This window comes from Cyclopterus lumpus, chromosome 7 (assembly GCF_009769545.1).
Source record: "Cyclopterus lumpus isolate fCycLum1 chromosome 7, fCycLum1.pri, whole genome shotgun sequence".
Classification (NCBI taxonomy): domain Eukaryota; kingdom Metazoa; phylum Chordata; class Actinopteri; order Perciformes; family Cyclopteridae; genus Cyclopterus; species Cyclopterus lumpus.
The window spans coordinates 8,817,963-8,844,520 of record NC_046972.1 but is presented as its reverse complement, the minus strand read 5'-3'; the positions used below and the strand labels follow the sequence as shown (position 1 = coordinate 8,844,520).

The 26,558-nt window shown below is 40.3% G+C and overlaps 1 protein-coding gene across 1 annotated transcript in view; it reads left to right on the top strand.

The window, feature by feature from the left end:
* The window catches only part of cacna1db (calcium channel, voltage-dependent, L type, alpha 1D subunit, b), a 63,768-nt gene that overhangs the window by 16,237 nt on the left and 20,973 nt on the right, over nucleotides 1-26,558 (top strand). Inside the window, exons 4-22 of the mRNA XM_034536671.1 lie at nucleotides 10,018-10,157; nucleotides 10,872-11,014; nucleotides 12,421-12,573; nucleotides 13,530-13,726; nucleotides 15,560-15,663; nucleotides 15,876-16,045; nucleotides 20,565-20,649; nucleotides 21,333-21,493; nucleotides 21,619-21,844; nucleotides 22,057-22,264; nucleotides 22,359-22,479; nucleotides 22,658-22,772; nucleotides 22,943-23,003; nucleotides 23,140-23,200; nucleotides 23,621-23,765; nucleotides 23,955-24,084; nucleotides 24,571-24,630; nucleotides 26,122-26,228; nucleotides 26,400-26,487. Coding sequence (XP_034392562.1) covers nucleotides 10,018-10,157; nucleotides 10,872-11,014; nucleotides 12,421-12,573; nucleotides 13,530-13,726; nucleotides 15,560-15,663; nucleotides 15,876-16,045; nucleotides 20,565-20,649; nucleotides 21,333-21,493; nucleotides 21,619-21,844; nucleotides 22,057-22,264; nucleotides 22,359-22,479; nucleotides 22,658-22,772; nucleotides 22,943-23,003; nucleotides 23,140-23,200; nucleotides 23,621-23,765; nucleotides 23,955-24,084; nucleotides 24,571-24,630; nucleotides 26,122-26,228; nucleotides 26,400-26,487 — 2,475 coding nt within the window. The remainder of the gene's footprint in view (nucleotides 1-10,017; nucleotides 10,158-10,871; nucleotides 11,015-12,420; nucleotides 12,574-13,529; nucleotides 13,727-15,559; nucleotides 15,664-15,875; nucleotides 16,046-20,564; nucleotides 20,650-21,332; nucleotides 21,494-21,618; nucleotides 21,845-22,056; nucleotides 22,265-22,358; nucleotides 22,480-22,657; nucleotides 22,773-22,942; nucleotides 23,004-23,139; nucleotides 23,201-23,620; nucleotides 23,766-23,954; nucleotides 24,085-24,570; nucleotides 24,631-26,121; nucleotides 26,229-26,399; nucleotides 26,488-26,558) is intronic.

The following is a 26,558-nucleotide window of genomic DNA, read 5'->3' as shown; positions in this document are numbered from 1 at the left end:
AGCTGCCGAACCATCAATAACGCTGTCTGGACTGATGCTGCCACAGAGCTAGAAGAGATAGAAAGTGCTGGACAATGATCATCTTTAAAGTATTTGTTGAAGTGAAGCTTGCTGAATACTGGGTTTGATGCATATGTTGAACATGGAATCAAATACAAAAAGCTTTCTGACTGGGATGCTTATTTAGTTTTCTTTCTTTTAAAATTAATCCAAAACCGGTATGTGTAAGTAAGTACAACTGACCAGTTAAATGCTTGTTAGTAGGCAACTGTATGCCATATCGAAATCAGTGGTATAGCAAGGGAATAATAGCAACAACGCTTCAATGCTACGTTATGCTACGTTACCACCAGATGCAAATCCAACCTTAGTGGAAAAATCAAAACGTCAAAAATTTGTCAGGATCACTGCAATGTGGTTATCCAAAGTCATCTGCTATTATCCAGATTAAGTGTTTCATGATCCCACAGACGTCTTTTGTATGCCCGAAGAGATTAAATGATTACCCGGGATGAAACTAATGTTTGAATTATGTCACATGTGATGCTACGTTTCCAGTTAATTTATGAAATCAACCTTGAGTTAAAATATTTTTGGGAAAATGGACTCCTTCAACAGTGAGTAGTTAGTATGTCTTTTTTTACAACTTCCTGTAATAAGGAACATCATCTTTTCCCAGCAGCAAACAACCAGACGACCAGATTGTACTGTAAACAAAAAGGGTACTTTAAAGTAGCTTGTTTTCGGTCAGTAATACGTTTGTATCTGGTATATGACTGTCACCTTTCTTTGACCACATCATAACTTTTCCCTGACATTTGCTTCCTTGAGTTTTGGTTGCAAATGGCAAAACTTATCAGGTTAATAATTAGCATTTAGCAATTACAGTGTTCTCCTCTGTACTGATATTTTATGCCATCTACATCCAACATGATATCATAGGACCGGTCTCTATATCCGGAGATGAGAGAGATAGAGAGAGAGATAGAGATAGAGAGAGAGAGAGAGAGAGAGAGAGGCACACAGAGGCACACAGAGGAATAAAGAAGAGACATGAGAGAAGCAGACATGCTGGAGAAGAGAAGTGGGAAGCTGACAATATAAATCCTCTCTGTGTTTCACTTCTCCTGTTCTATGAGTGATTCAGGATAAAGTACGGGTATTACCCCCTTTTCTCAGGTAGGAAACAGGTAACAAGTGGTAGGTAGCAGGTAGTGGAAACAGTATGCTGCATGTGGGTTCAACATCCACCCAAATAGACTCCAACGTTAAGCAGTTTTGTTTTCTAATTTCTTTCTGTAAATCCTGTCCATTCTGAAGGTGAGAGGTCGGCTGCTGTTTCTGGATCAGACCAAGTTAACAGCTGATGTGAAAACCAGGATGCACTTTTTTTTCAGGATTTCATGTGATCATTTAGAGTTCTGTCTTTTTTCACCTACTGTATTCTACCAAATAGTTTTTTGTTTGAAAATTACTTCCAATCTTCAACTCTTCAAATGTGCAGCTCTGACCTGCAGCAACAGGAGAGGTGACGATACATAACCAGTCAGTTTTCTTCATGAATATGGACAGTAGAGCAAAGGAGACCTCACATTTAGCATATTTAAACACGTTTAGAATATATTACATCAATAAATACAACAGGTACATATATTACATCAACAACAGGTACATGTAGCATCACTTCCTGACACGACCAGGCAGTAGATTTAAGAACAACACTCCATTAGTCTTTTTAGAACAAGTGCCCTGATGGAGGCGATGCTGGCGACTCTATTGTTCAGCCATGTGGTCGTGTTCTGGAGCAATCCGCATGCACATCCTCAGCCTCTCTGGCCTTCATTAATCATATTAAGACCAATGGGAACACAGGCTAATAGGAGCTGATGAGCCTGTCTCTGGCCGCCTGGCTGATTCACCTACATGCACTCGTTCACATGCACATGGCCTCAAAGATACGAGCACACTGACAGAATCACACTGACACGCTCTCGTACGAGCGTACACCGGCATCCACACAAATATATTCATTGAACTTTCTCTGGGTTTCTCCGAGAAAAGTTGGTGGGCAGAATCAGATAGTGTCCGAGAGGCAGAGCTGAGGCCCTGTCTTCACAACAACTCGAACGCATCGAGGAGAAAATACAAGCCGGGCTCCAACATATCAGACTTCAGACTCCAGCTCAGCTCTTGACAATCGGAGTGATTCTTTGCTCACGACACAACACTGCCACAAAACTGTTCCCGGCTGAGTTATTAATCACACACCTGCAGGTAATTATGACACATTGAGTCAACCTCGTTGAGTTTTTGTCATTTTATCTAAAGGGGCTGTGATTAATTACCCAGATGTGAATATAGGAAGTCTGATCCGTCAGTGGATCTGAGAAATAGTGTGTGTGCTCTTGTTTTTAGCCACGCTCAATGGATGGCAATATCACTCTGACATATATTTTATGGATTGCTGGATTCTTTGTGCCTCTTACATTCCCATTAGCCTTGGCTTTACTTTTAGGACACAGCTGCTACCGTGACTGTAGACTACAGTTTTCTTTAAAAGTGTACAACTTTCTCCTGACATCAGCAGAGGATGTTGCTGCTCTCTCTCCACGATAAAGAGCTGAAGGAAACCTTGATTTATCAACTCAACGCAAAATATGACATGCTTAAACTGTTTAAAGGATGATGCTCACTCTACTACATACTATTAATATTCAGCATATAGGCTTAACTGCAACTATACAGTACTTGTGTACCCCATCATATATTTAATTGTAGGAAGATATTTTATGAAAGATAAATAAACACAGTTACTGTCACTATTTACCACAGTTCAAAATTCAATGATCAAACACATGATGGTCCTCCAGAATGGGATCTCTGTACAGCTCTGAGGTATGTGCTCTTCTGGTCTTTATTAACATTTCATTTAAGGTGCTGTAGGATTTATTCATGTTTTAGAATCTAGTTCATGAGGTTTCTATATATGTAAGGCCACTTGTTTGCTGATCAATGTCGATGAATATCAATAGTTTTGTTTAAAAACATGTTTTGAAAGATCAACTTCCTGTTTACATCATGTGACTCGGGCTGACATCACCGCAGCTCTTGTTCACAGACAGATCATTATGGGATGCTACAGTACCTGTTGGGTGGGGTGGATGATACTGAGCACACACACACACACACACACACACACACACACACACACACACACACACACACACACACACACACACACACACACACAGAGCCACATGGCATTGAGTGTTATGTCAGCTTGTGTTATCATCAATGAGGGTAGTGACATCGCGTGACTCTGCATCTGCTGTGTGTGTTTGTGTGTATGTGAAGCTCCCAGCTCTTCTCTCTAATCAATTTACACACACACACACACAAACACACACATACACACACCAGAATATACACAGAGGGGGAATACAGTCACCTGAAAAACACATAGTAAGTCAGTGTTGAAATCAGAGTGCATGAACGATCGGACAGAAAAGAAAATGTCAGCACCTCACCATCTGCATAACGTCTCTCTCTCTCTCTCTCTCTCTCTCGCTCTCGTTGAACGTTGAAATAATTTTGATGCACCCTGGATACTCCAGGTACACTTCATTGCCTGAAGTGGGCTCTTCAGTTCATTCATGACATAACACTGGCCAGCTGTTCCCTGCATCTTGAATTAGTACTGCTTGCATACAGTATGTATTTGTGTATATTTTCTTCCTTTTTTTAATATGGATTTTGGTTTGGACACACATCAAAATCATCACAACACAAACACTGTTGTTGAGAGACAGATACACCTTTTTAAGACATTCCCAAGTGTTTTCTAAGAGGCGGGGCTCCTCAGGAGGGACTGAAGCTGCTCCGGTTGCTTTAAAATATGTGTTTTAATTTGGTGGTGTCATTTTGTAAGATCTGTGATCTGTGAAGCCACTGAAGAGCAACTTTTTAAGCACTGTTCTAAAAGTATGTTACTTCTCACAGATCTGGAGACCAATGAGCTTCTTTTTTAAGGGAATAATTTAACATTTTTGGGAAATATTCCACGCTTTCTTGCTGAGAGTTAGATGAGAAGACACTCATGTCTGTAGGTTAAATATGAAGCTATCATCAGCAGATGGCTAGCTTAGCACAAAGACAGGAAACAGAGAAGAACAGCTAGTAAATGAATCCGCCTCCATAATTAACACAATTTATTTCATTATATGAAGATTAAAAACTCCTTTAAATAACAATAAACATTCCCGCCTGCAGTTGACAGCAAAACAAGTTTGTATTAATTCGATCTAAATATGCAATAAGGGCCATAGACCAAAAACGTATCTCAAATACCACATTGCTAATGGACACAGATTGAGACATTAATTCACTGCATTAATTCCCTGCATTATTGTCCAAGCAGCACCTTTGTGATCATGTAAGCTATTCATGTTTATTTATATTTTCTAAATGGCTAAGTACTGTGCAAAAAACTGCACTGTATTATCCACGGAAGAGAAACAAATCCAGAATCAGACTGATACAAATCACATTGAGATAATTAATTAGGTGGTCATGTGTCGTGGGATGGCGCAGAAAAGGAACTTGTTGGTATAACTGCAAAGATTCACACAACATAATGTGGCGCTTGCAGAGTACAGCCAACTCACCATTGCTTGCTTCCAGTTTGTCTTATTGGAGAACACAGTTTTACATTCGTATCATTGTACAGCCTGATGCAGAGTGCACAATAAAGCAACCACAAAAACAGAAAAATGCAAAACAAAGTTGTGCATTTGTCCCGTCAGGTGTCGGGCTGTCCGTGGTGATGCCTGAGTGCACGAGAGCTCAAACCAATTGTCTATCGTCCAGCTCAATCTCAAAAGGGGTGATTGTGGTTTAGCCAGGCTAATAGGTCGATCAATAAAGCCATGAGGATAGAGAGGATAAAGCTGACCCTACATCTCTTCATAATAACGGCACAACTCTGAGATCGGGTCCGGTCTACGTCCAGGACATGGTCAAACCGTACACCCCAGCCCGTTCACTTCGCTCGGCTTCTGCCAATCGGCTTGTAGCTCCTTCACTTCGAGCTAAACACTCAACGAAGTCACGACTGTTTGCTGTGCTGGCTCCTCATTGGTGGAACGAGCTCCCCATTGACATCAGGACAGCAGAAAGTCTCTACATCTTCCGTCGCAAACTAAAAACACATCTTTTTCGAATATACCTTGAATAGGGAAGGTAGAGCCGTAGTAGCACTCTAGTAGCACTTAAATGTCCCTTACCGATAGCACTTTGTAGTTTAACACTTTAGTAGCACTTAAATGTCTCTTACTGATAGCACTTTGTAGTTTAACGTTATTGAAGAAATTGTACTTGCTTGATTCTTGTTGTTCTGAGTTTGGACTCATGGTTTAATGCACTTATTGTAAGTCGCTTTGGATAAAAGCGTCAGCTAAATGACACGTAATGTAATGTAATGTAATGAGTGTCTCTTTTTTATAATTTTTTTTACAGTTGTTGACTTCTCTCGACTGAAAACATGCAATACAGTCTCTGCCGATCCCAAAACATCATCTGGACATTTTGTCTGTCTTCTGTAGAGCGACTGTGAGCTCTCTTGGCTTCAGCAACCAACATTTCTTGTCTGGCTTCCAAAAGAGGAGATTTGGGAGATTACAGGAAGCACTGCTCCTCCTTAAATCAGTTAAGCTGCTTCGTAATGTGTGCCTGGGCCGGTGTTGTGCTGCGGTTAGGAAAGACATCTTAAAGCCAAGGAATGTAACGAGGGAAAGGAGAACAAATGCACTTCATCCTCCTGCTTTCACAATTAACGACTGTAGGAAAACTTGGACGTACGGCAGTGCTCATGGAAAAGGACTTCCTTCAGGCCTATTCTTTGAGCTTACCACTCAACGCCAACACAGGGCGACTGTGGGTCCGTCTTTCAATCAGAGGATCAGCGGTTCGATCCCCGGCTCCGCTAGCTCATGTCGATGTGTCCTTGAGCAAGACACTTAACCCTGAATTGCTCCCCGTAGCTGTGTCTACGTATGTAATTCGCTTTGGATAAAAGCGTCAGCTGAATGTAATGTAATGATGCTAGTTGCTGAAGCCAGTAAATCCAAATTTGGGCATTGTGGATCCTGAGTAAAGCTATAATTAGACGATTGTGATCTGAGACCTTGACATCCAACGTAAAAAACAACAAGTCTAAATGGAGCAATGGTATTTAAAATCACCACAACACACACGTAAGAAGAATGAGCTATTTAGATCCTAAATACTCAGAGAAACAAAATGCAATGCGACTATATTTTTGTATTCAAACAATTAACCTACTTAAAGGATCTTTAACATTGGTCACTCACCTTTTATGTGTGCAGCTCAGATTTAAAGGCACTTGCTGGCTAAAGTGTCTAGTGCATCAGTGAAAACTCCTATTTATCTGACAACGTGTGCTGTACAAGAGGCGGTTGTCTTGAGTATCCCAACTTCAAGTCTCATTCTCTGCCCACACATGAAAAAAAGCCTGATTTCCATGGCAACGTTATCTCTATCACAGCTGTATAACAAGCACAGAAGGCGATTACCACGATGCACTAGTGTAGTGGTCTTCACAGGGTTTGGACAAAGGAAACAAAAACCGTTGGAACTTTTTAATTGATCCTTTGAACAAAACCAAATAAAAGCAGCTTTGTGGCTCTTGAGCATACCAGTGTGGGCATTGCATTTCCCAGTCTCCACCTCAGTTCTAACAACAACGGGTTGTCGAGAGAAGAGGGTTGACAGGGTTTTGGGTGTTTCTCTTTCCACCTCCTGGTCAGCACTCAACCCCACTAATTATGTCACACAGCGCCACGTGTCTCTAACACTCCTTCACTCACATACTATCCAGGAACCCATGTGAGAAACAAGAGATTTTATATTTATTATGTAACATCATGCCATGTGTATTAAAGCCATCATGAGGTATGTAATAGGGCAGAGGGCAAAGACTATTTATTTTCTGTCTACTTATTAAATCCACTCCTGTACCCTGTGGGGAGGAGGGGAGGAGTGGAAGTTACATGAGCAAAACACTAAACTGTGGGTTTCAGTGCAAAATGAGTTTCTGATGGGTCTTCTAGTTTGCTGAATTAGATACATTTGAAAATATAGTGCATTATGGTGTAATTTAGAATATATGAGCGGCTCCCTCTACACTAGTTTATTCATTTAGTTTTTTGCCTACATGCTAAAACAATAATTGTTGTAACGTATTTATATTAATTCATTATAATAATGTTGAATTTTGTGCTTAAAAATATATATTTAAATAATGCAGGATGAGCTAACCACAGTAATTACAGGTCTTCATAGCTGCTTCATAATAAAGACATAATCCAGCCCTTTCACAGGAAAGCTTTTAATATGATGCGGCAGCAGGAAGTGTTTTTTTTTTCATTACCAGCATTGCACACATGCACCTGCCCTCTGAAAACTGCTGTCTGCTGCTTTTGGCCTCCATCATTCATTGTGTCCGATTTTTCTTTTTCATTTTGGGTGAGGTGGTTGAAAGTAAAACTGTCTGTCAGGTTATCTTGCATTTCTTTGGGTATAACACCCAGGAATACAGTGTACTACAGTGGGACATGCAGGAGAGGGTTGACTTATTGTAAATGTCTGTGAAATGGACTCTTCATGACAAAGGACGTCTTACAAATGAAATAAATGCATTAACATTAATTATCACTTGATCTAACTATCAACAAAATCAAATCAAATCCAATCTCAAATCCAATTATATATAATATATAATCATAGTATAGTGCCTCTATTACTTGTGTTAAAAATACATTATATATTCAGGTAATGGAAGCAGTGTGTAACTGAATGCTTACACTCATTTTTCAAATATCTTAGCTTTTTACTATTGATTTTGTTTTTGAACAGTTGTCAGTTGTTTTAGGTGTTCATAATTGCTTACGCTTCAATGTTTTTAGTGTGTGTGCGGGTGAGTGGGTATTAATTCAGTATGTAAGATCATGTGACCGCTCTATTTATTGTCTCCATTGTCCTACAGTAATCTCCATTCTTAAGACACAACCATGTTGATGATCAGCTGCACTCCGCAGGTCACAACCTGCATGCAGAGGGCTAAACAGATACACACACATATACACAGTTTGTCAGCTGTTCACTAAGCGGAGGAGCTTGTGTGTGTGTGTGTGTGGTGCATGTGTGTGAGTGTGTGTGTTTGTGGAGTGTGTGCGTGTGTGGTGTGTGTGTGTGTGTGTGTGAGTGAGTGTGTGTGTGTGTGTGCGTGTGGTGCGTGAGTTTGTGTTGTGTGTGGTGCGTGTGTGTGAGTGCGTGTGTGTGTGTGTTTGTGGTGTGTACGTGTGTGTGTGTGTGTGTGTGAGAGTGTGTGTGTGTGTGTGTGTGTGTGGTGTGTGTGTGTGTGTGTGTGGTGTGTGTGTGCTTCGGAGTCTCTTCATCAGTGTTAAACAGCTCTGAGTTGCGGAGCCTGTTGACCTTAACTGGTCATCACACAGCTACTGTTATGACACACCGCTCAGTTTACACCAGATAACAATTATGAGCCAGACAGACATTGTAGAGAAATACATAACTACACGGCAGCTCAGATGTTCATCTGAAGAATCAGGGCCTTTTTCTGCATTATGAAAGGACTGTACCTGACTGCATGCAATGATAGTCTGCATTTAAATAGAATATACAGCACATGCGGTTATGGAGCACGAACAAACAATATAGGTCGCTGTTGTCATCTTTCAATGGCTGCTGTTTAATTACACATCCTAACTGTGCAGTCACCATTGCCAGGAGCTTTTATATTCCCCGTGCGAAAGCTGGTTTGCTTTCAGAAGTGTGTGTACTACTGCGGGTCTCTTACCCGCTTGGGTGGGTGTGAAGTCTGAGTGTTACTGTTGTTGTCAGTATCTTTCAGTGGGCATGAATGTCTCTGTGTGCACCTTCTGTGTTTGTGTCCTTTAAATCAACAGAAGAAGTGCTTTGCTTAATGGTCCTTACACCTGACTCACTAACCTTTTGCATTGAGGGAGACTGAGAGAACGAGAGAGAGAGAGAGAGACATCCACAGATAGAAAAAGAGGGAGTTTGTGTGGGAGAAGCAGAGAGACAATGAAAGGGAAGCTCAATAAATAGATGTATGTGGATATGTCCAAATTCAGGGACCTGTTTCCGTTACCAGACAGCGTTACCATGGAAACATGCTGATGATGCAGCAGGACATACACTATGACTGTAGAATTTGAATATCATCTTTTTTGGCCCTGGAATGTATTATTTTGCCTCAATTTCTGATGCTTCGGTGGTCATTGGTTTATTGTTTGTGTGCTACATTTCCCAGAGATCAGCTGTAAATAAACAGTGCTGGTAATACTTCGACATCTTTTTAGTTTTGTTTGTCTGTTCGCCCAAAGTGATCATCAATGGTCATGTTAATCACCAAGTTCTTCCTTTTATTCCAAACTACTGATGTCAAATGCATCACTTCCACAACAGAATATGTTAAGAATTGTGTTTATAAAGATATTTTTATTTCCTTCAACCTTCCGCTCAGCATGTCCTCGAGAGGTGATGTGCAAATCAAATCTCACATTCTTGATCGTGCCAAACCATGCTTAAGTTTTACGTTCAGTTTAGCTTTTTGCAACAGGATTGGAGTCACATTGAAACTATTATAATATTATAATAACTATACATAACAGGAGAGCATTATTTATTGGAAACCTACTTTTACACTAGTCAGCAGAAGGCTGTGGATCTGATCAAAGTCAAGTCAAAGATACTCTTCCGTTTGCTTTGACAAAAAAGTAAACCAGTTGCCATGCCAACTGTGGTGATAACCAGGGAAATATTGTCTTAGTTCTTATACCTTCTCGTCTCATTGTCTCCTTTTTTGGCAACCCCCATGCACATTATTTGGCAAAGTTTGGGCAAAGTTAGGTGACTAAACTGTTCTCTTTCTTCTCTTTTCTCGCTCTCTCCACGCAGGAAACAGTAGAATACGCCTTCCTGATCATTTTCACGATAGAGACATTTCTGAAGATTATTGCTTACGGTCTGGTCATGCACCAAAACTCCTACGTCAGAAATGGCTGGAACATGCTGGACTTTGTCATCGTCATAGTGGGGTGAGCTCAGAGTAGCGCATGCATGACACACACACACACACACACACACACACACACACACACACACACACACACACACACACACACACACACACACACAGAGACACAGATTTCTTACATACACTTGAGCTTTAACGATGCACGTTATTGCTCATACGGTCCCTCATTCACTTTCAATCAGACATATAGGAATTGCACAAGCACCTAGCTCAACATTTAGCTGTCCGTCATTTGCGTGGCTTCCCAGATTTTCATTCTCATCTAATTCAGAAACAAGATGGCAGTAATATTTCGAAACATGCACACACACACACACACACACACACACACACACACACACGAGCACGCACACAAACACACACACACACACACGCGCGCGCACACACACACGTATGTCCACACGTGCACACACATGGCCTTGTTAGGAGTGATCAGTAGATCACCTGGCCCTGGTAGGACTTTAATGTAAACTGTGATGGTAAAGGTAAATATGCGCAGACATAAAAGGCACATAAAGCATATGAGCACACACTTGCACACACAGGTGCATGCACACAGAGACAAAGAGGTGTCTTGCTTTCCTGTGCTGTACTGACTGAGTTGCCAACTTAATTTCGTTTACAATGACAATAAACATCCTTACCTTACCTTACCTTACCGTTGCTCTGTTTTCATGACATCTCTGTCACTGTTTCCCTCTCTCCTCTCCATCAGGTTGTTCAGTGTGGTTCTGGAGATGATAACCAAAGACGCTGATTCTGGCGGCCAGTCTGGAGGCAAACCTGGGGGGTTTGATGTCAAGGCCCTCCGAGCTTTCCGCGTGCTACGACCACTTCGCCTTGTCTCTGGAGTCCCTAGTGAGTTAACACTGAGCTGGTTTTAGGTCTGAAGCAGTTGAGACTTGAGTTACTTGTCCGTATCCCTTGACTTGCACACACTTGCACACACTATTTAATCAGTCGTTGGGTGATTCTATGTATCGGCTACTGATAACAATAATAACAATAAAAATGTGTTCATACAGCTAACAAGAGAGGCAGATATTTGTCGAGCAAAGTGTGTACACATCCACATAGTATTGAAATCAGTCAACAAAAGGGAACCTGTTGACTATTGAACAACTGATGAACCTAATGAGCTGGGTCTACCCTGCTATTGAGATCCCCCCATACCTTCAGTATTAAGTTAACTAAGATATTTGTTTGGCTGGGCAGATTCTAACATAAGCCAGTGGTCTCTGCCCAAGCCAATATAGTGCAATTGTAGCAATCAACAGCAAATAGGAACAAGCAGAAGTTATTTCATGTTTCTGTACAGCATTCATTCTACAGCGAGCAGTGTAATGCTGCTTGTTTGACCGTGGCTAACCACTGGAATATTACCGGAGATATTTGAAAAGAAAACTTCCCTTCCTGCAAAGAAAAGATCATGAGATGCGGCTTCCTTCACTATTTCAGTCCACCTCATATTTGACCTGAACATGACGTTGCCCGAATGTCTCTGCATTCTTTGAGTTGCCATAGCAATGTCTTGTGCACCTGTCTCAGGAAGGAAAGATGAACTGAGCTTCAATGACATTTTCAGTTCTAATCTGGTTTAACATTTGTCTCTGTACTCTGGTTTGTTCCGTTTAATTAAGCTGTGATATTTGGGCTCGTTGGCTGAAGCTATGGAGGCCGGTTTGTGGGCTTTTATGTCTAATCGGTGATATCATGAGGATAATGCCATGACTTTACAACGACTGATAGCTTTGTGTGTGTATGTAGCTGTTTGCTTTTCTGCATATCATTTGTCCAAACAATAGACTTGAGAAAATAATCAGTAATACTTATAATTGTAAGTTTCCGCCTGTTTCTGGAGCTCGAAAGGAGAATGGCTAGTTTAATGACCAAACTAATATATATATATATATATATATATATATATATATATATATATATATATATATATATATATATATATATATGTGTGTATATATATGTGTATATATATGTATATATATATACATATATATACAGTATATATATATATATATATATATATATATATATATATATATATATATATATTGATATATATATATTTTTAGCATCGAGAATATAGATGTATGTTCTTGGTAACATAAACACATAATTAAGGTTTCTACATGAAATAAAAAATAAAATAAGGAACAAATATACTATTGCTGCTTTTCTCATATGGAAGGCACTAATTGTTGGGTACACACCAACATTTATATTTCTGTCATGTGTTCCCTTTGCAGGTTTACAGGTGGTTTTAAACTCCATTATTAAAGCCATGGTTCCCCTGCTTCACATCGCTCTGCTGGTCCTCTTTGTCATTATCATCTACGCCATCATTGGGCTGGAGCTCTTCATTGGCAAAATGCATGCAACATGCTACGTGATACAAACAGGTATGGTAGGGGCTCGCGATTTTTATTTACATTTTTGGTTTAATTTGATTTTGATTTAATTAATGAGACCTTGTGAATCTCATGCAATGTATTCAATGTTCGATCCTTGAAACCCTTTTTTAATGGAGCCCCACATCCATCCTACAGTATGAAGAGGAGGATACATCTCATCTATACAGAATGTAATCCCTATGAATGAATGGACACATGCTCCTTGAATGTAAATGGTGGAACGCTGCTGAAAACAGGACAGAACAACAGATGGGTGGATTAAAGCCAGTGATTTGATGACTAATATCTAATTATTATGGAAATAGGCTTGACCTACTCTAGCATTGCTTGAAGCGAGGGCTTTTACAATATCAGATATTTCACTATGTGATTATCGTGGCCAAAAGAATTCACGATCACGATAATATCGCGATATCTATCAAACATTTGAAATAAATAATGTGTAAATCATGACTGAGCGAGATGGAAGCTCCCTTTAATCCCCCTTCATGTCTTTTTCTGTGAGCAAGGCGCTGATCTGTGTGGTCTGTCTGACTGGGATAAGCTTAAATAACTGTTTTATTCTCTCTTTATAGAGTAATTATTACAAATATAGTGATCATAATTAATCGTAAGCTTTTTCCAGAAAAAATCAAAGGAAAAATCAAAGGAAAATGCTCTTATAAGAGATTTTTCCTTATTAATTAAACGGAGCAGGCAATTTTAAGAAATGAATACAGTCAAAAGAATGAAATGGTGATAGGAGGCTAAGACAATGTAGACTAGGATAACCAGCAAAAGGAGATGATAAAATAGTATGATTAAGACCAAGATATTCAGTAAAAAGAGAGATTTAAGAATAGAAAAAGGTGCCATTTCAAACAGAAAGCGTTGATCTTCTCTTAGCCTTCCTTATGCGCCAGCTACAATCCAGTGGATTCATCTGTCGGACTCTGTGCCCCCAGGTGCCCTCGCGGAAGAAGAGGCCACGCCATGTGCGGTTTCAGGGCACGGCCGCCATTGCCTGCTCAATGGTACGTCTTGCAAAGAGGGCTGGCAAGGCCCCAACAACGGCATCACCAACTTCGACAACTTTTTGTTTGCCATGCTCACTGTGTTCCAGTGCATCACCATGGAGGGCTGGACCGACGTTCTCTACTGGGTAATATGCATCAACATGACTGGTGGAGCTGAAATGGGGCCATAATTTGAGTTCATAATCCACGTGTCTCACTTTTGAGATCTTTGATTTTGACAAAAGCTGGTAAAATACTGTAACGTCGGGTATGTCTACAGTATGTCAGTCATCTTCCACATCTTTTAAGTTAAAGTTAAAAACAGTGTGACGTATTTTTCATGATTACCCCGTGTTGAATTGCTTTATTTGTTACATTTAGACATTTAAGTGTTTCAACATTACCCTTGCTTTCTCTAAAGAATATTGGAAAGGTTAATTTCCATCACAGAAAGGAATTTGAAAGTTATAAGGCTATATTTTAACTGATAGTAGTATCCCAATATATTGAAGTTATGAAATAAGTGCCATAAATGTGACAGGATGATGGCAATGTGCATTGATTAGGCAAGGCACGTTTTTTTGTACAGCCCCTTTCAACAACAAGTATTTTACATAAGACATTACCATTTATTTATTATTTATTACTATTATGTAACATGGACGACAATTAAGATGATGTACAAAAGTGTTGTGTCATACAGGACAATCACAATAACGTCTGAGGATAAATTACAAGGTTTAAGCTCTGCAGTCTACAAGAAACATAACTCATTAAGGCTCTCAATATATAAAAGACATTCGGTCTCTGTTTCCTGCAATATTCAAGCTCATATACAAAGCAGTGCTCGTTGAGAGCTGTAGCCTGAACTATTGCCCTTCTTTTCGTTCATAACAACATTTCAAAACTCCCAAAAGCCAGGCTCACTTCAAAACCTTCAGCTTTTCATTAGCAAAAATAAAAAGCAGCTTTTAACTAGCCAAAACACTCAGCATTGAAGCCCAACTCAGAATGGGTTTTAATCAGAATCCACCCACATCCTTTTATTGATGGAGACCCTCATCTTTGAAATAATGAACCTCGGCGTGTTGTCCTTTTTCTCCTTTTTCTCTCCCTCGCACACTCTTTACTTTTTACTGTATGTGTTACCATGGCAATCCCATGCTAAAACTGCTGTTAAGGTGCCGAAAGAAGGAGACGAGCCTTAAAGAAGGATAGCTGCATGGATAGACAGAGAGACCTCTGACCTTTACTACATAAATCAATTCAATATCTTGTGCTGCTGCTGGAGGCATAGTTGTAGCATTGAGTTGTCTCTTCCATGCCAGCTGCTGTGGTATTAGGAGTTTTTAAGTAGAATTGCATGTACAGGACAACGAAAAGTTAAGTGTCAAGTGTATCCAGGTAATTTGGACTACGTTAAAAGCCAGGTATGAGGTTAAAAATGTACACATACAACTATAAATGTTCTTTTTGCCAAACAGCTGGATTAAAACACACTTTGTAGTGAGGTCATTTACCACGTCATCATTACTAAAAGATAAATATCATCATCCACTCATCGCTAACCCAGTCGTCTCTCACGTGGTGCCCTCTAGTGGTCACAGTTCCTGCTCCACTTTTAGTTGTAGCTCTCTGGAGATCTCTTTCCCTCTGAAGGACATTATGGGCTTTAGCTTCCCATCATCCAGACATTAATACTTGAATGGATGCAACACCAAGGCAGCTGTCAAACTAAACTACATTTGGTAGAATTAGACTATTCTTTGTAGACGTTTGAGAAGTTGTTTGCGAGTGTCTTTGGGTTTACTAGAGCAAACTAGTTCAATTCAGTACAACACGTTTGATAAAAACAGGAACTATTGCAATTTTAGTATACAAAAAACATTAAAAAAGAAGAGAATATATGTACAATGAACCAAAACATATAAATAAACCACGTCTAATATTCCCCCTTCTCTATTTGTGTTTCTATTCAGATGAACGATGCAATGGGCTTTGAGCTGCCCTGGGTCTACTTTGTCAGTCTGGTCATCTTTGGGTCCTTCTTTGTTCTCAACTTGGTTTTGGGTGTGTTGAGCGGGTAAGTTTTGAGGTGCTTTGTTGGTTCTGTGCTGTGCACAAGACAACAGGTTGTGTTTCAAACACTAAGAATATTCTCAGACGCTGGATGAAACGGTTCAATAAGCTATCATTTTAAAAACATTAGAAGCCATATGTTCATCAGTTCTGTTTTAGTGCAGTACAGTATTATCTGAGTCAGGTTTGACCATCGTTATGCTCTGCCCTGTCCAGAGAGTTTTCCAAAGAGCGAGAGAAGGCCAAGGCTCGGGGAGATTTCCAGAAGCTACGTGAGAAGCAGCAGTTAGAGGAAGACCTGAAGGGCTACCTGGACTGGATAACCCAGGCGGAGGACATTGACCCTGAGAACGAGGAGGAGGGCGACGAGGAGGGCAAGCGTAACCGTGAGTTCCCTGAATTTAATAAATTTTGTCTCTCTGAGTAATGCAAACAGAACTGAGAGTTAAGCCAAGCCTTAAACTCTGCTGCCTTTACATATTGTTGCATGTCTCTTATTCTCATTGATAGAGAAAGGAGGCAGGTGACGAGGGCAAACCATTACTCATCTTTCTGTTGTTATTCCACTTGGACAAGCTCACCGATGCTTTGCCTTTCATGTATCATAAAGGAAATGCTCTATGTATCTGGGACAAATTGCTCTGGCTCCGCTAGATTGGAGACGACACATGAATATCAACGATGCATTCGATAAAATATATCTTTCTCCAGGTTGTGTAGTTTGGTAAAACAGGTCATTTCTACAATAAGGAATCAATCCAGAACAGTTATTGTAGCAAAATAAGACATTCACCACCGGATTCACCTCATAATTTTGTGAGGTGAATTACTTTCATTAATTAGGTCAACAATATAAATACTTCCTGAACATGTACGTGACCCTGCAGAATCACACTGTGTATCAATGTATGACACATATAGATGCTCATTATCATCTCTTGATCAGTGCAGTCTTAAACTCTCTGCACGTTGTGATCGCCTTTGTGATGAGACACCAACCAGGAAAAAAAACAACTCTGTTTCGGGATGGCGCAACAGGGACGTCAGCCTTGGTGGCGACCTCTGAGGTAGCACAAAGAAAGTGGGCGACGGCGGTGCCATGATTTTCAGTCTATTCTACGGTGTGGCCTTGTGTGTTCAGTTGCCATGACGACAGAGCGATAACTGTGGATGTTTGGTTTTGTGCGTGTGTGTGCGTGTGAGAGAAATAAAATATAGCTTATTCTGATCTGGAGGAGGCTTATTGTGGGAAGAGAATGATTGCACCCTGTGTGGATTTTTACAGTTTAGAGTACATACAGTTTACACATTAAATAACCCTTTATAAGAATAATGCATTTAATTTATATAGCGCTTTTTAAGGTACTCAAAAACACTTTACATTCATACACTGTAGACACAGCTACAGGGAGCAATGCAGGATGGACCTGCTAACCACTGACACACAGTCACCCACAGTATAAAGTTATTTGTCTTTGTAGCGGCTGATGCACTCTGCTGAGTTTTCACTTTGTCAAAATCCATCCCAATTTTGAAATTGTGTGTTTAGCAAATACCACATTTTGCCCTTGTTGTTCATTTTAGTACATTAGTTTACTTTTTCTCGGTGGCTACAATCCCACAAATCCAGAGCACCATGTTTCTTTTCATCCAGTGGATCTAGGAGTGTTTTATCAGATGTGTTTGTGGAGGACCTTCCTGGTGCACTGTGCGAGTGCAGAAGAGTTCAGCCATGCAGTTCTCTCTTTAAATGTCCCCGTCAACCATCACTTACATAAAGGATAGAATTATTTACATAACTGCCTTTTGAGATGACCAAATGCTTGATCTATCCAATTCACAAGGACATCATACTAACAAAATATAGAAAAACTTGCTTGATACAGTCATGATGCTCAGAAGAACTTTTTCTCGCATAGTTTGCTCTCTGTTTCTCTCTTTTTGAGTCTGTGTCTTACTGAATAATGAGTATTTGCCTCTCATACTGATTGGCGTTTAGGTTTGCTGATACTTTATGTCACAGGTCAATAATTTACCTTCTTTATCACACATATATGTTGTTCAATAGGATGAGGGCTCGCGGCTTGAGGCTACGTCAGCAACATAATACACGTGACTCTCAGACCCAATTGATGCCGGTAGAGTTGCATTGTGGGTAACAGGGTTGGCAGGTTTTGCCACACTGCTCCAGTGCCTTTAAACCATTCACAGTGCGGTCAGTGCATATGTACCTGTCGGTTTTTACATCCTCCAGTAATTGCTCTGCTTCTACCTCTGCTGCTGCTGTTGTAGACACCTGAGGCCACACACTAACTTTCTCTCCTTAACTCCTGCAGCGACCGTGTAAAAGAAAACGTCTGTAGATTGCCGCTAACATTAGTTTTTTCTCTCCCTCTTTCTCCCTTTTCCACCTTCTGTGTCTTCATATCTTCTCCTCCTCTTGCGAGCAGGTTTTCCCTTCTCTGCTTTCTATCTTTTCTTTCTGAAGTTGTGATTACTGCTAATCCTTTTCAGTCTAATATTGTATTTATTGTTAGTCTGTAACCGAGGGGATTTTTGAGGTCAATATAGTATTGTTAGTTTTGAAAGAATTATGATAAAGATACGTACCTCAAACAAATAAATGCCATGTCTGAACTTGCATTTTTATTTTTTATTTATTGGCTGACATAGCCAATAAATAAATACGCCAATACCGGTATATCTGCATTCAGCTAAGACATATGAGCCTGGCTATTTTTCAGTACTATTCAACAACTATTCTCTACTTCTACAATCATCTTTCAGTTAGCAAGTATCTGTCTAGACTGGGCTCTGAGTTTCTATGCTCATGTTTACAGTATCGTCTCTTTAACTTTTCTCTTTCCTGTTATGTGTCAATCCCCTTCCTGTTAGCAGTGAATGATTTACAGATAGTCTTTTATGGCTAGAGGATATTACTGTATGTCCTGCACACTTGTTTGGTAGCTTTCTTCCTGGACACGGTAGCCGTGTCTGTGCTGTAGTTTGTATTGTCTTCTGTTGTCCAATCCTCTCTCTCCGGTACTGACTCACTGCTTCCTCTGCTGTCTGGCTGTGTGAACTGCATGTTGGTAACACCAAGGGGTCACGCTGGCTGACCTCACTGAGAAGAAGAAAGGAAAGTTTGGCTGGTTCACGCAGTCCACAGAGACACAGGGTAAATGCGTTTGTGTGCGCGTGAGGGAGTGTGCGTCCTTTGGTGCATGTTCATAAAGGGACAGTTCATGCTTGTGTGTGCTTTGCTTCTGCTTTTGTTTGTGCTTTTGTGTTCGCATGCCCTTTGTCGCATTAATCAGTGTCTAATCCTTGCCATCCTCATCTTAAGCAAATCCATTTCACGGAGCACACGAATACCTCCTTTAAACTTTGCTTCACATTGTCCCCGAGCGGCACACAAAGCCTTTCTAGTGAAATGAATCAACACTTTGTGTTGTACAACACACGAGAAGCTGATGGAGGGGAAATGTGCTCCAGCCTCCATGTCACAGTGGAGGGGGATGTGTACCGAATTATGAAGCTTTCATTTTAACGTGAATGTTACGAATGACACGCTCACACAAGAGAGATTGCCATTCATCTTGAACATGATATGAATTTGTGTAACGTTTAGCATTAGTACTTTCAAGTTTCAAGATACAGTAAAACAATGCTTTTCAAACTAAATTTGAATGTACTTCTCTGTTGCGACATACTAAATGGGAGTCCTAGTATAAAAAACTATGACTTTAAATGAATAATGCATGTCAAGGTCAAAGTCTTATGTAAAGGATGCACATTTTTGTGTGACATTAGAACTTTCCAGACAATCTTCTTAGACTTTTTGCCAGCAACATTAGACATTAGAATCTGTTTAAATATTACATCCAGAAAACCCCTTGTAATGTATAGTAAAACATAGTAATAATGTTTTCAGTAAATCTCATGTCAAATATATTTTGGTTCTGAAGTAAACAGCATTGTCAAAGTATTTGTGTACAGATCTCTCATCCAATCATCATCATTTTCCTTTCATTTGTCATTTATAAAGACAATGCATGTACAGTATATGTGATTTCCAATATGCTGTATGCTGTAACTCTGTAACTATGTAACTATTTGTTGCAGCATACAGACCTGGACCAAATAGTCTGATCAAATAAATCAGCTGGACAATACAGTCAGTACGAAAAAAGATTCAACATTTAACAATTAAACTCTAGTAACAATATTTATATTATGATGGTTCCAATCAATCAAATCTTTTTCGAAACGATTGATCAAGTCCAATTTGACTCAGGTCTGGCAGCATTCACTCACTGTGACTTCATCTATGCAGGCACCTTAGCATTCATAATGTTTGGATATCGTCAGTCTCTTTCTTTGAGAACGATACTATCTTGTAATATAGATTCTAAATGAATGAAAGCTAATTCAGGGTTTTCTAAAATTAGAAAACCCTGAATTAGCTTTCATTAATGCCCAACTTTGAGGAGTCACCCAGCATCTTCTATTTACACCTGCATTTTTTGTTTTCCAGGGGTTTGGGCTAGTGCTTTGTAAAACATGAAAGACAGATACAATTTCAGCTAATATTTTTTTCCAGCAGTTTATTCTTAAGTGAAGGCTCATTTTTTCAGTTGAGTCTTCTAATAGTTTCAGTTTAATATAATCCTAAATTAAAGAATTGTTCTTTTCAAAGAGGAACCAAGCCAAATGCGTGTCAATAGGAAAATCAAGTAAAATTGGTATTTTATTGTTGAAACCTGTTTTTATGTCCTAAACCTCTTTGTTACCGTGGCACCTGATGGTCTCACCTTACTTTGTCTTGTGTCTGTGTGTGTGTGTGTGTGTGTGTGTGTGTGTATGCGTGTGTGTGTGTGTGTGTGTGTGTGTGTGCTACCACAGCGAGCATGCCCAGTGAGACAGAGTCGGCAAACACAGAAAATCACAACGGAGAGGAAAACAAATCCCCCTGCTGTGGTCCGCTATGGTGAGTGTGACCGTATTGTTGCTGTGATGAGCCAATAAAAAGAGGCTCATAAAGGGATGTCAATAGACACAAGGGCTATTGCACATATTGAAAATGTGACTCAAATGCAGAGTGCACAATTTCACATGTTGCCCTTTTATTTAAAGTTGCCTAATCTTTTATCCTCCGCAGTCAAAAAATTACTAAGTCAAAGTGCAGGTTAGTACCTCGGTACTGTATGACACTGCATGTTGATGCCTTCTTCATTCATTTACTGGATCAACTTATCTTGCATGACTCATTCTTACCTCGTACTTGAATCCCAAATGTTTTCATCTAATTTATTACGATTGATCCGATATCGGTCATGTTTTATATCCGACCAATCTGTCTTTATCCTGATGTTGCTGCAGTTTCATCACTGTGTTATTTCCCTGTCTTCTTTAAAATTCATATTTCAGTGGTATTTCATGTTATTTCATGTATAACTGCATATGTGAGAAAACACAATTAAATGCATACGCAAGAAGGCCAAAGTCAGAAGAGTTCATTCCAAAATGAGTTAGATTCAATATAATTCTCCATTCAAGAAAGACAAGTTTTTATTGTGGCTTATTTCGTCGTATTTTTGAAGTGAACTCTTCTAACTTTGGCCTCACATATCCTGCCGGTTGATCCTAAAGTGGAACTATTTGTCTCGTCAGTCGTCAGTGGCGACGGTGGAACCGTTTCTGCCGCAGGAAGTGTCGAGCAGCCGTGAAGTCTGTGTCGTTTTATTGGCTGGTCATCATCTTGGTGTTCCTCAACACCCTCACCATTGCCTCTGAGCACTACAACCAGCCGGACTGGCTGACCAAAGTCCAGGGTAACTTGTCGTGCTCTGTTCTGTTCTATTCAGGTTTTCGTAAAACATGAATTCTCCTCAGTTTTTTCTTGACTGTTTCAACATGTCCGATGATTGGCTGTTGAAGTAAGTCCTCTTCTCTCCAGACGTAGCCAACAAAGTTCTCCTGGCAATGTTCACCATGGAGATGCTCGTGAAGATGTACAGTCTGGGGCTGCAGGCGTACTTCGTGTCCCTGTTTAACCGCTTTGACTGTTTCGTGGTGTGCGGAGGCATCGTAGAGACCATCCTGGTGGAGCTGGCCTTCATGTGTCCGCTGGGCATCTCCGTCTTCCGTTGCGTACGACTCCTTCGCATCTTCAAGGTTACGCGGTGAGCAAAAGAGCGCCACAAACGAAAATGACAACAACCTATAGTCAATACTAATACGTGGCGTCTGGCACAGGAGAATGTGGTGTTCATGTCTCGTCTAACTAATAGTATCATTCCTACATGTCCCCCTCAGTACCTTCACATCTTGTGTTTGGCATTCTGTGAGCGGATCCTTCCCGTTAACTTGCTTTACACTTCTTCTTCTTCTCCAGTCATTGGGCATCTCTCAGTAACCTGGTGGCCTCTCTGCTCAACTCCATGAAGTCCATCGCTTCCCTGTTGCTGCTGCTCTTCCTCTTCATCATTATTTTCTCCCTGCTTGGCATGCAGCTCTTTGGGGGCAAGTTCAACTTTGATGAGACTGTGACCAAAAGGAGCACGTTTGATAACTTCCCCCAGGCCCTGCTCACCGTGTTCCAGGTGAGTGTTTTGTCTTGATTATAATTATAATAATTATTTTCATAACAGTGTTCAGGATTCACACTATTGTCTATCTGTATATTGTGCTTGCCAGATCTTGACAGGAGAAGACTGGAACACGGTGATGTATGACGGTATCATGGCGTACGGCGGTCCGGCCTCCTCTGGAATGGTGGTCTGCATTTACTTCATCATCCTCTTTATCTGTGGAAACTGTATCCTTCTGGCCACACACACAAACACACACACACACACATACACACACACACACACACACACACACACACTCACACATTCCACGCTTGCTTGTGTAAGAAAGTGTCGTCTCCATATTCTAAAGCCCAGGTGCGTCTTTCATGTGCTCAGTGTTTTCTTCTGAAGTCACATGACCAGACATCCTGCTAAACGTCTTCTTGGCCATCGCCGTTGACAACCTGGCAGACGCGGAGAGCCTCAACACAGCACAGAAGGAGGAAGAGGAGGCCAAGAAGAGGAAGAATAGTGCCAAGTACAGCTTAAAACACCTAAATAATTAACATTTTTCATTTCTGTTTCCATTTTCTGTCTGATCGTTCGTGGAGACAGATGTCACATTTGCCACAGGCACTTTCTATTGGCAGAACAACGAAATGGCCTTCTGCTTTGTTAGTTACTCCCTGTTTGATCTGTCCCTCACAGGGATATTAGCACTGAGAAGAAGAAGGTTGAAATCACAGATGTCAAGGATGGAGAGACCAAGGTAAAATAAACTAGTTATCGGCATAAATCATGCAAATTGTGTTCATAACAGACCGCCTGTCTTAAAGTGCATTATCTATATATAGTTTTCATCTGAGTAATTGTTCAGTTTTATGAAACCTGATCACTGTGTGTAGGTGCCAGCAGAAGTGTTGTTGGAGGAAGACAAGGAGTCATATCCTGCCATCGACTCTCTGGGTAAAAGTGACACTTTGAGTTGGGGGGGGTCCACAATAATCCATCAATTCATCCAATTTCCTGGTGTTGTGATTGACTATAGGTTTGAAAAATGATATAAATCAGAGGTAGAGGTCTCCAGTGTTATTTTACCACCGACAGTCCAGTTGAGTTAGAATTGTGGCACAAATATCACCTTTTCCTAGTGACAAGATTCAGCGAGGTGGAAGGCTGTAAATTCCTGTGGTACTGAGAACAGCTTTATTTTACATGAAATAAAGTTCTTAATTATTTCTGAATGAGATCTCATGTTTCGGACCACATACACCGTAACAACGACATACACTGAATTTGGTTTCTGCAGTAATGAAACTACAAAAGCAACTGAAGGACTGTTTTAATCAGAAGAGGGATTATAAATAACTCCAGTTTTGTTCCTAGCTTGCGATGATGACGACAATAATGCCGTTCTCCCAGAAGTCCCGTCAGGGCCCCGCCCTCAGAGGCTGTCGGAGCTCAGCATCAAAGAGAAGACCCCGCCCATCCCGGTGGGCAGCGCCTTCTTCATCTTCAGCAGCACTAACCCGTGAGTCTCGGACCGCTTTGTGCTGATATGGACTCAGGAACCAGTCTCCCTGCTCAGTGTGACAGACATCCCAGAAGCATCTCAGTGATAGCAGAAACCACAGCTGTGTCACAGAACCAGCCTTGATGTAACACTCACTGTGCATCATCTGTCTCCAAATCTTCTTCTTTGGTTTTCTCTCCGCTTTAGGTTTCGTGTGTTCTGCCATAAGCTGATCAACCATCAGATCTTCACCAACCTAATCCTGGTCTTCATCATGCTCAGCTCCATCTCTCTGGCTGCTGAGGACCCAATACGCAACTTCTCTGCTCGCAATATCGTACGTGGACTAGCCACTAGGACCGTAGTCTTTGGCGGCCCCAAAAGGCGACCCCACGTCATATTTGGAGAGTTTATTCGTCTCTCTGTAGCTGACAATCCGAGTTTATCACGGCGCACATTTCGACATGCCACAGTAGAAAAGCACAGGAGCAAATATTACAATGAATCCTGGGTCCTATAACATTACATACCTGCCATAGAAACACATAGAAATAATTTAGAAGTTAGTTAGATTATTTATTTTATACTGCATCAGAATATTGCCTCATGCAGTTTTAATATACCGGTAGTTATTCTCATCAGTGTAACACTTAGTGTTTGTGTGTGTGTATATATATATTTATAATATATATATATATATATATATATATATATATACACATTTATATATATACACATTTATATATATTTTGATATATATATATATATTTATTTAAATATATTGTGCTGTTGAAAACTTGAACTTGTGCATTGCCTCTTGCAGGTACTTGGTTATTTTGACTATGCTTTCACCGCAATCTTTACTGTTGAGATCCTGTTGAAGGTAAAGGACCCTTTTTGCTGTGTTGTGCTTTGCCGGGTAGAGCTTCAGTAACCCTGCGTGCTTATGTCACTCTGATTGCCTCCTCAGATCCTAGGCTATGCAGACTATGTCTTCACTAGTATGTTTACATTTGAGATCCTTATTAAGGTAAACAATAAAAACTGTTGCGCCTCCTCAGCAACAATCCATCACTTCCAAGCTTGCTGCACGTGTTCTCCTCATCCCCCTCATTTTTGTCTCTATCATTTTTGGTTGAAATGGACGCTTGTCCTGTTGTTATGGCGCCAGTCCGTTAGCGTGGAGAGTTTTTGTTTCTGTCAGTCACTTTTTCATTATGGTGCACTTCCCTTTTTCATCCTCGACTAATTCATAGACCAGTGTAAAACTACTTGTTTGGCTCAGATGGTACAGTTATTTCTGTTCTATTCTTTTAACTTTCTGAACATAAAAACAAAAGCCTGATTTGAATTTTGAAACCAACCACTATCATGAATCTTTGTTAATATATTCACAAACATGTTTGTTTTTAATTAGAATTTTGTTTGTTAGATTTGAAATATTCTGAACTATGGAGAGATGAACTTGAACTTTATATCCCACTGCCTCATTGCATCCAGTACAAGTAGCTCTGCCTCCCTTTTTTTTGTTGGACTATTGCACTCCCAACTATTGTATTTATAGAAATCCACAAAATCAGGAACATTATTTTTGATTTTTGCTGTTGGAATGAACTCCTCTGCCTCACCTTTTCGCTCACTGCATGTCTGTACCAGGTGAATCTCATGTATTATGGCTTAAGCCTTAAATTCGATCAGGACAGGATTAAAGGCCTTGTCCCTCTCTTAATCTGCACCGGAAATGAGTGTAGTAGCTTTCGAATAATGTTCCCTGTGTCTCGTGTGACCATTTTGCATCATATATGATCTGTCTATGTGTGTGTGTGTGTGTGTGTGTGTGTTGTACTGCACATGTATGCATTTCTGACCACAGTGTTTGGAAGTGCTTATAAGTGTTCATGAGTGTGAATCCAGGCTTACCATATCAATTAATTTTTTTGTCGCACCATTTTTAAATATCGAATCAAACATATAAGAAATATTGCTTGAAGCTATTGTCACTCACACAAGTACTAATCTGTTTGTGTGTGCTGGTCATGAGGAACATAATTACGTAACATAATTAACATAAGAGCTCATTTTCAATGCAGGACCATAAACTGGTAAACTGCAGATGAAATTGCATTGTACACTGTGTACACCCATGATTGAAATGTGAATGTAAGGCCATATGAAATGAAGAAAATGCAACATTCAAACATTTTGGTAATCACAACACGTTCTTTTGAAAATTGACACTGTAAATAGTAACACATCATTTTAAATAGTATTAACAGTCATTTAAATTCCATTTCAGCCTGATTTGAAGCTGCCTGAATGTGTTGAATGATGGCAGATCTTCTTTAGTCGTGACTGGTGTCTCTCCTCTATCCAGATGACAGCGTTTGGAGCGTTTCTTCATAAAGGGGCGTTTTGTAGAAACTACTTCAACCTCTTAGACCTGCTGGTCGTTGGTGTGTCTCTGGTCTCCTTTGGCATCCAGTATGTATCATTCAATCTTTTTTATGTTTTTGAATGTATCATTGAGCAGTTGTGGTAGTTTTGCCATGACATATACATCTGCTGGTGGCTGAAAGCAGTGCCTCTATGACCAACATGGCGTTAACGTTGCTCAGCTGACACCACTGGTGTGTGTTTTTCTGTCTTCCTCAGGTCCTCTGCTATCTCAGTGGTGAAGATTCTCCGTGTTCTGAGAGTCCTCCGTCCGCTCAGGGCCATCAACAGAGCCAAGGGACTGAAGGTCAGAAGAACAATAACACATCACAGTGTGCATCTGTAGGCCTGCGTCTATATAATTGTGAATGCATGCGC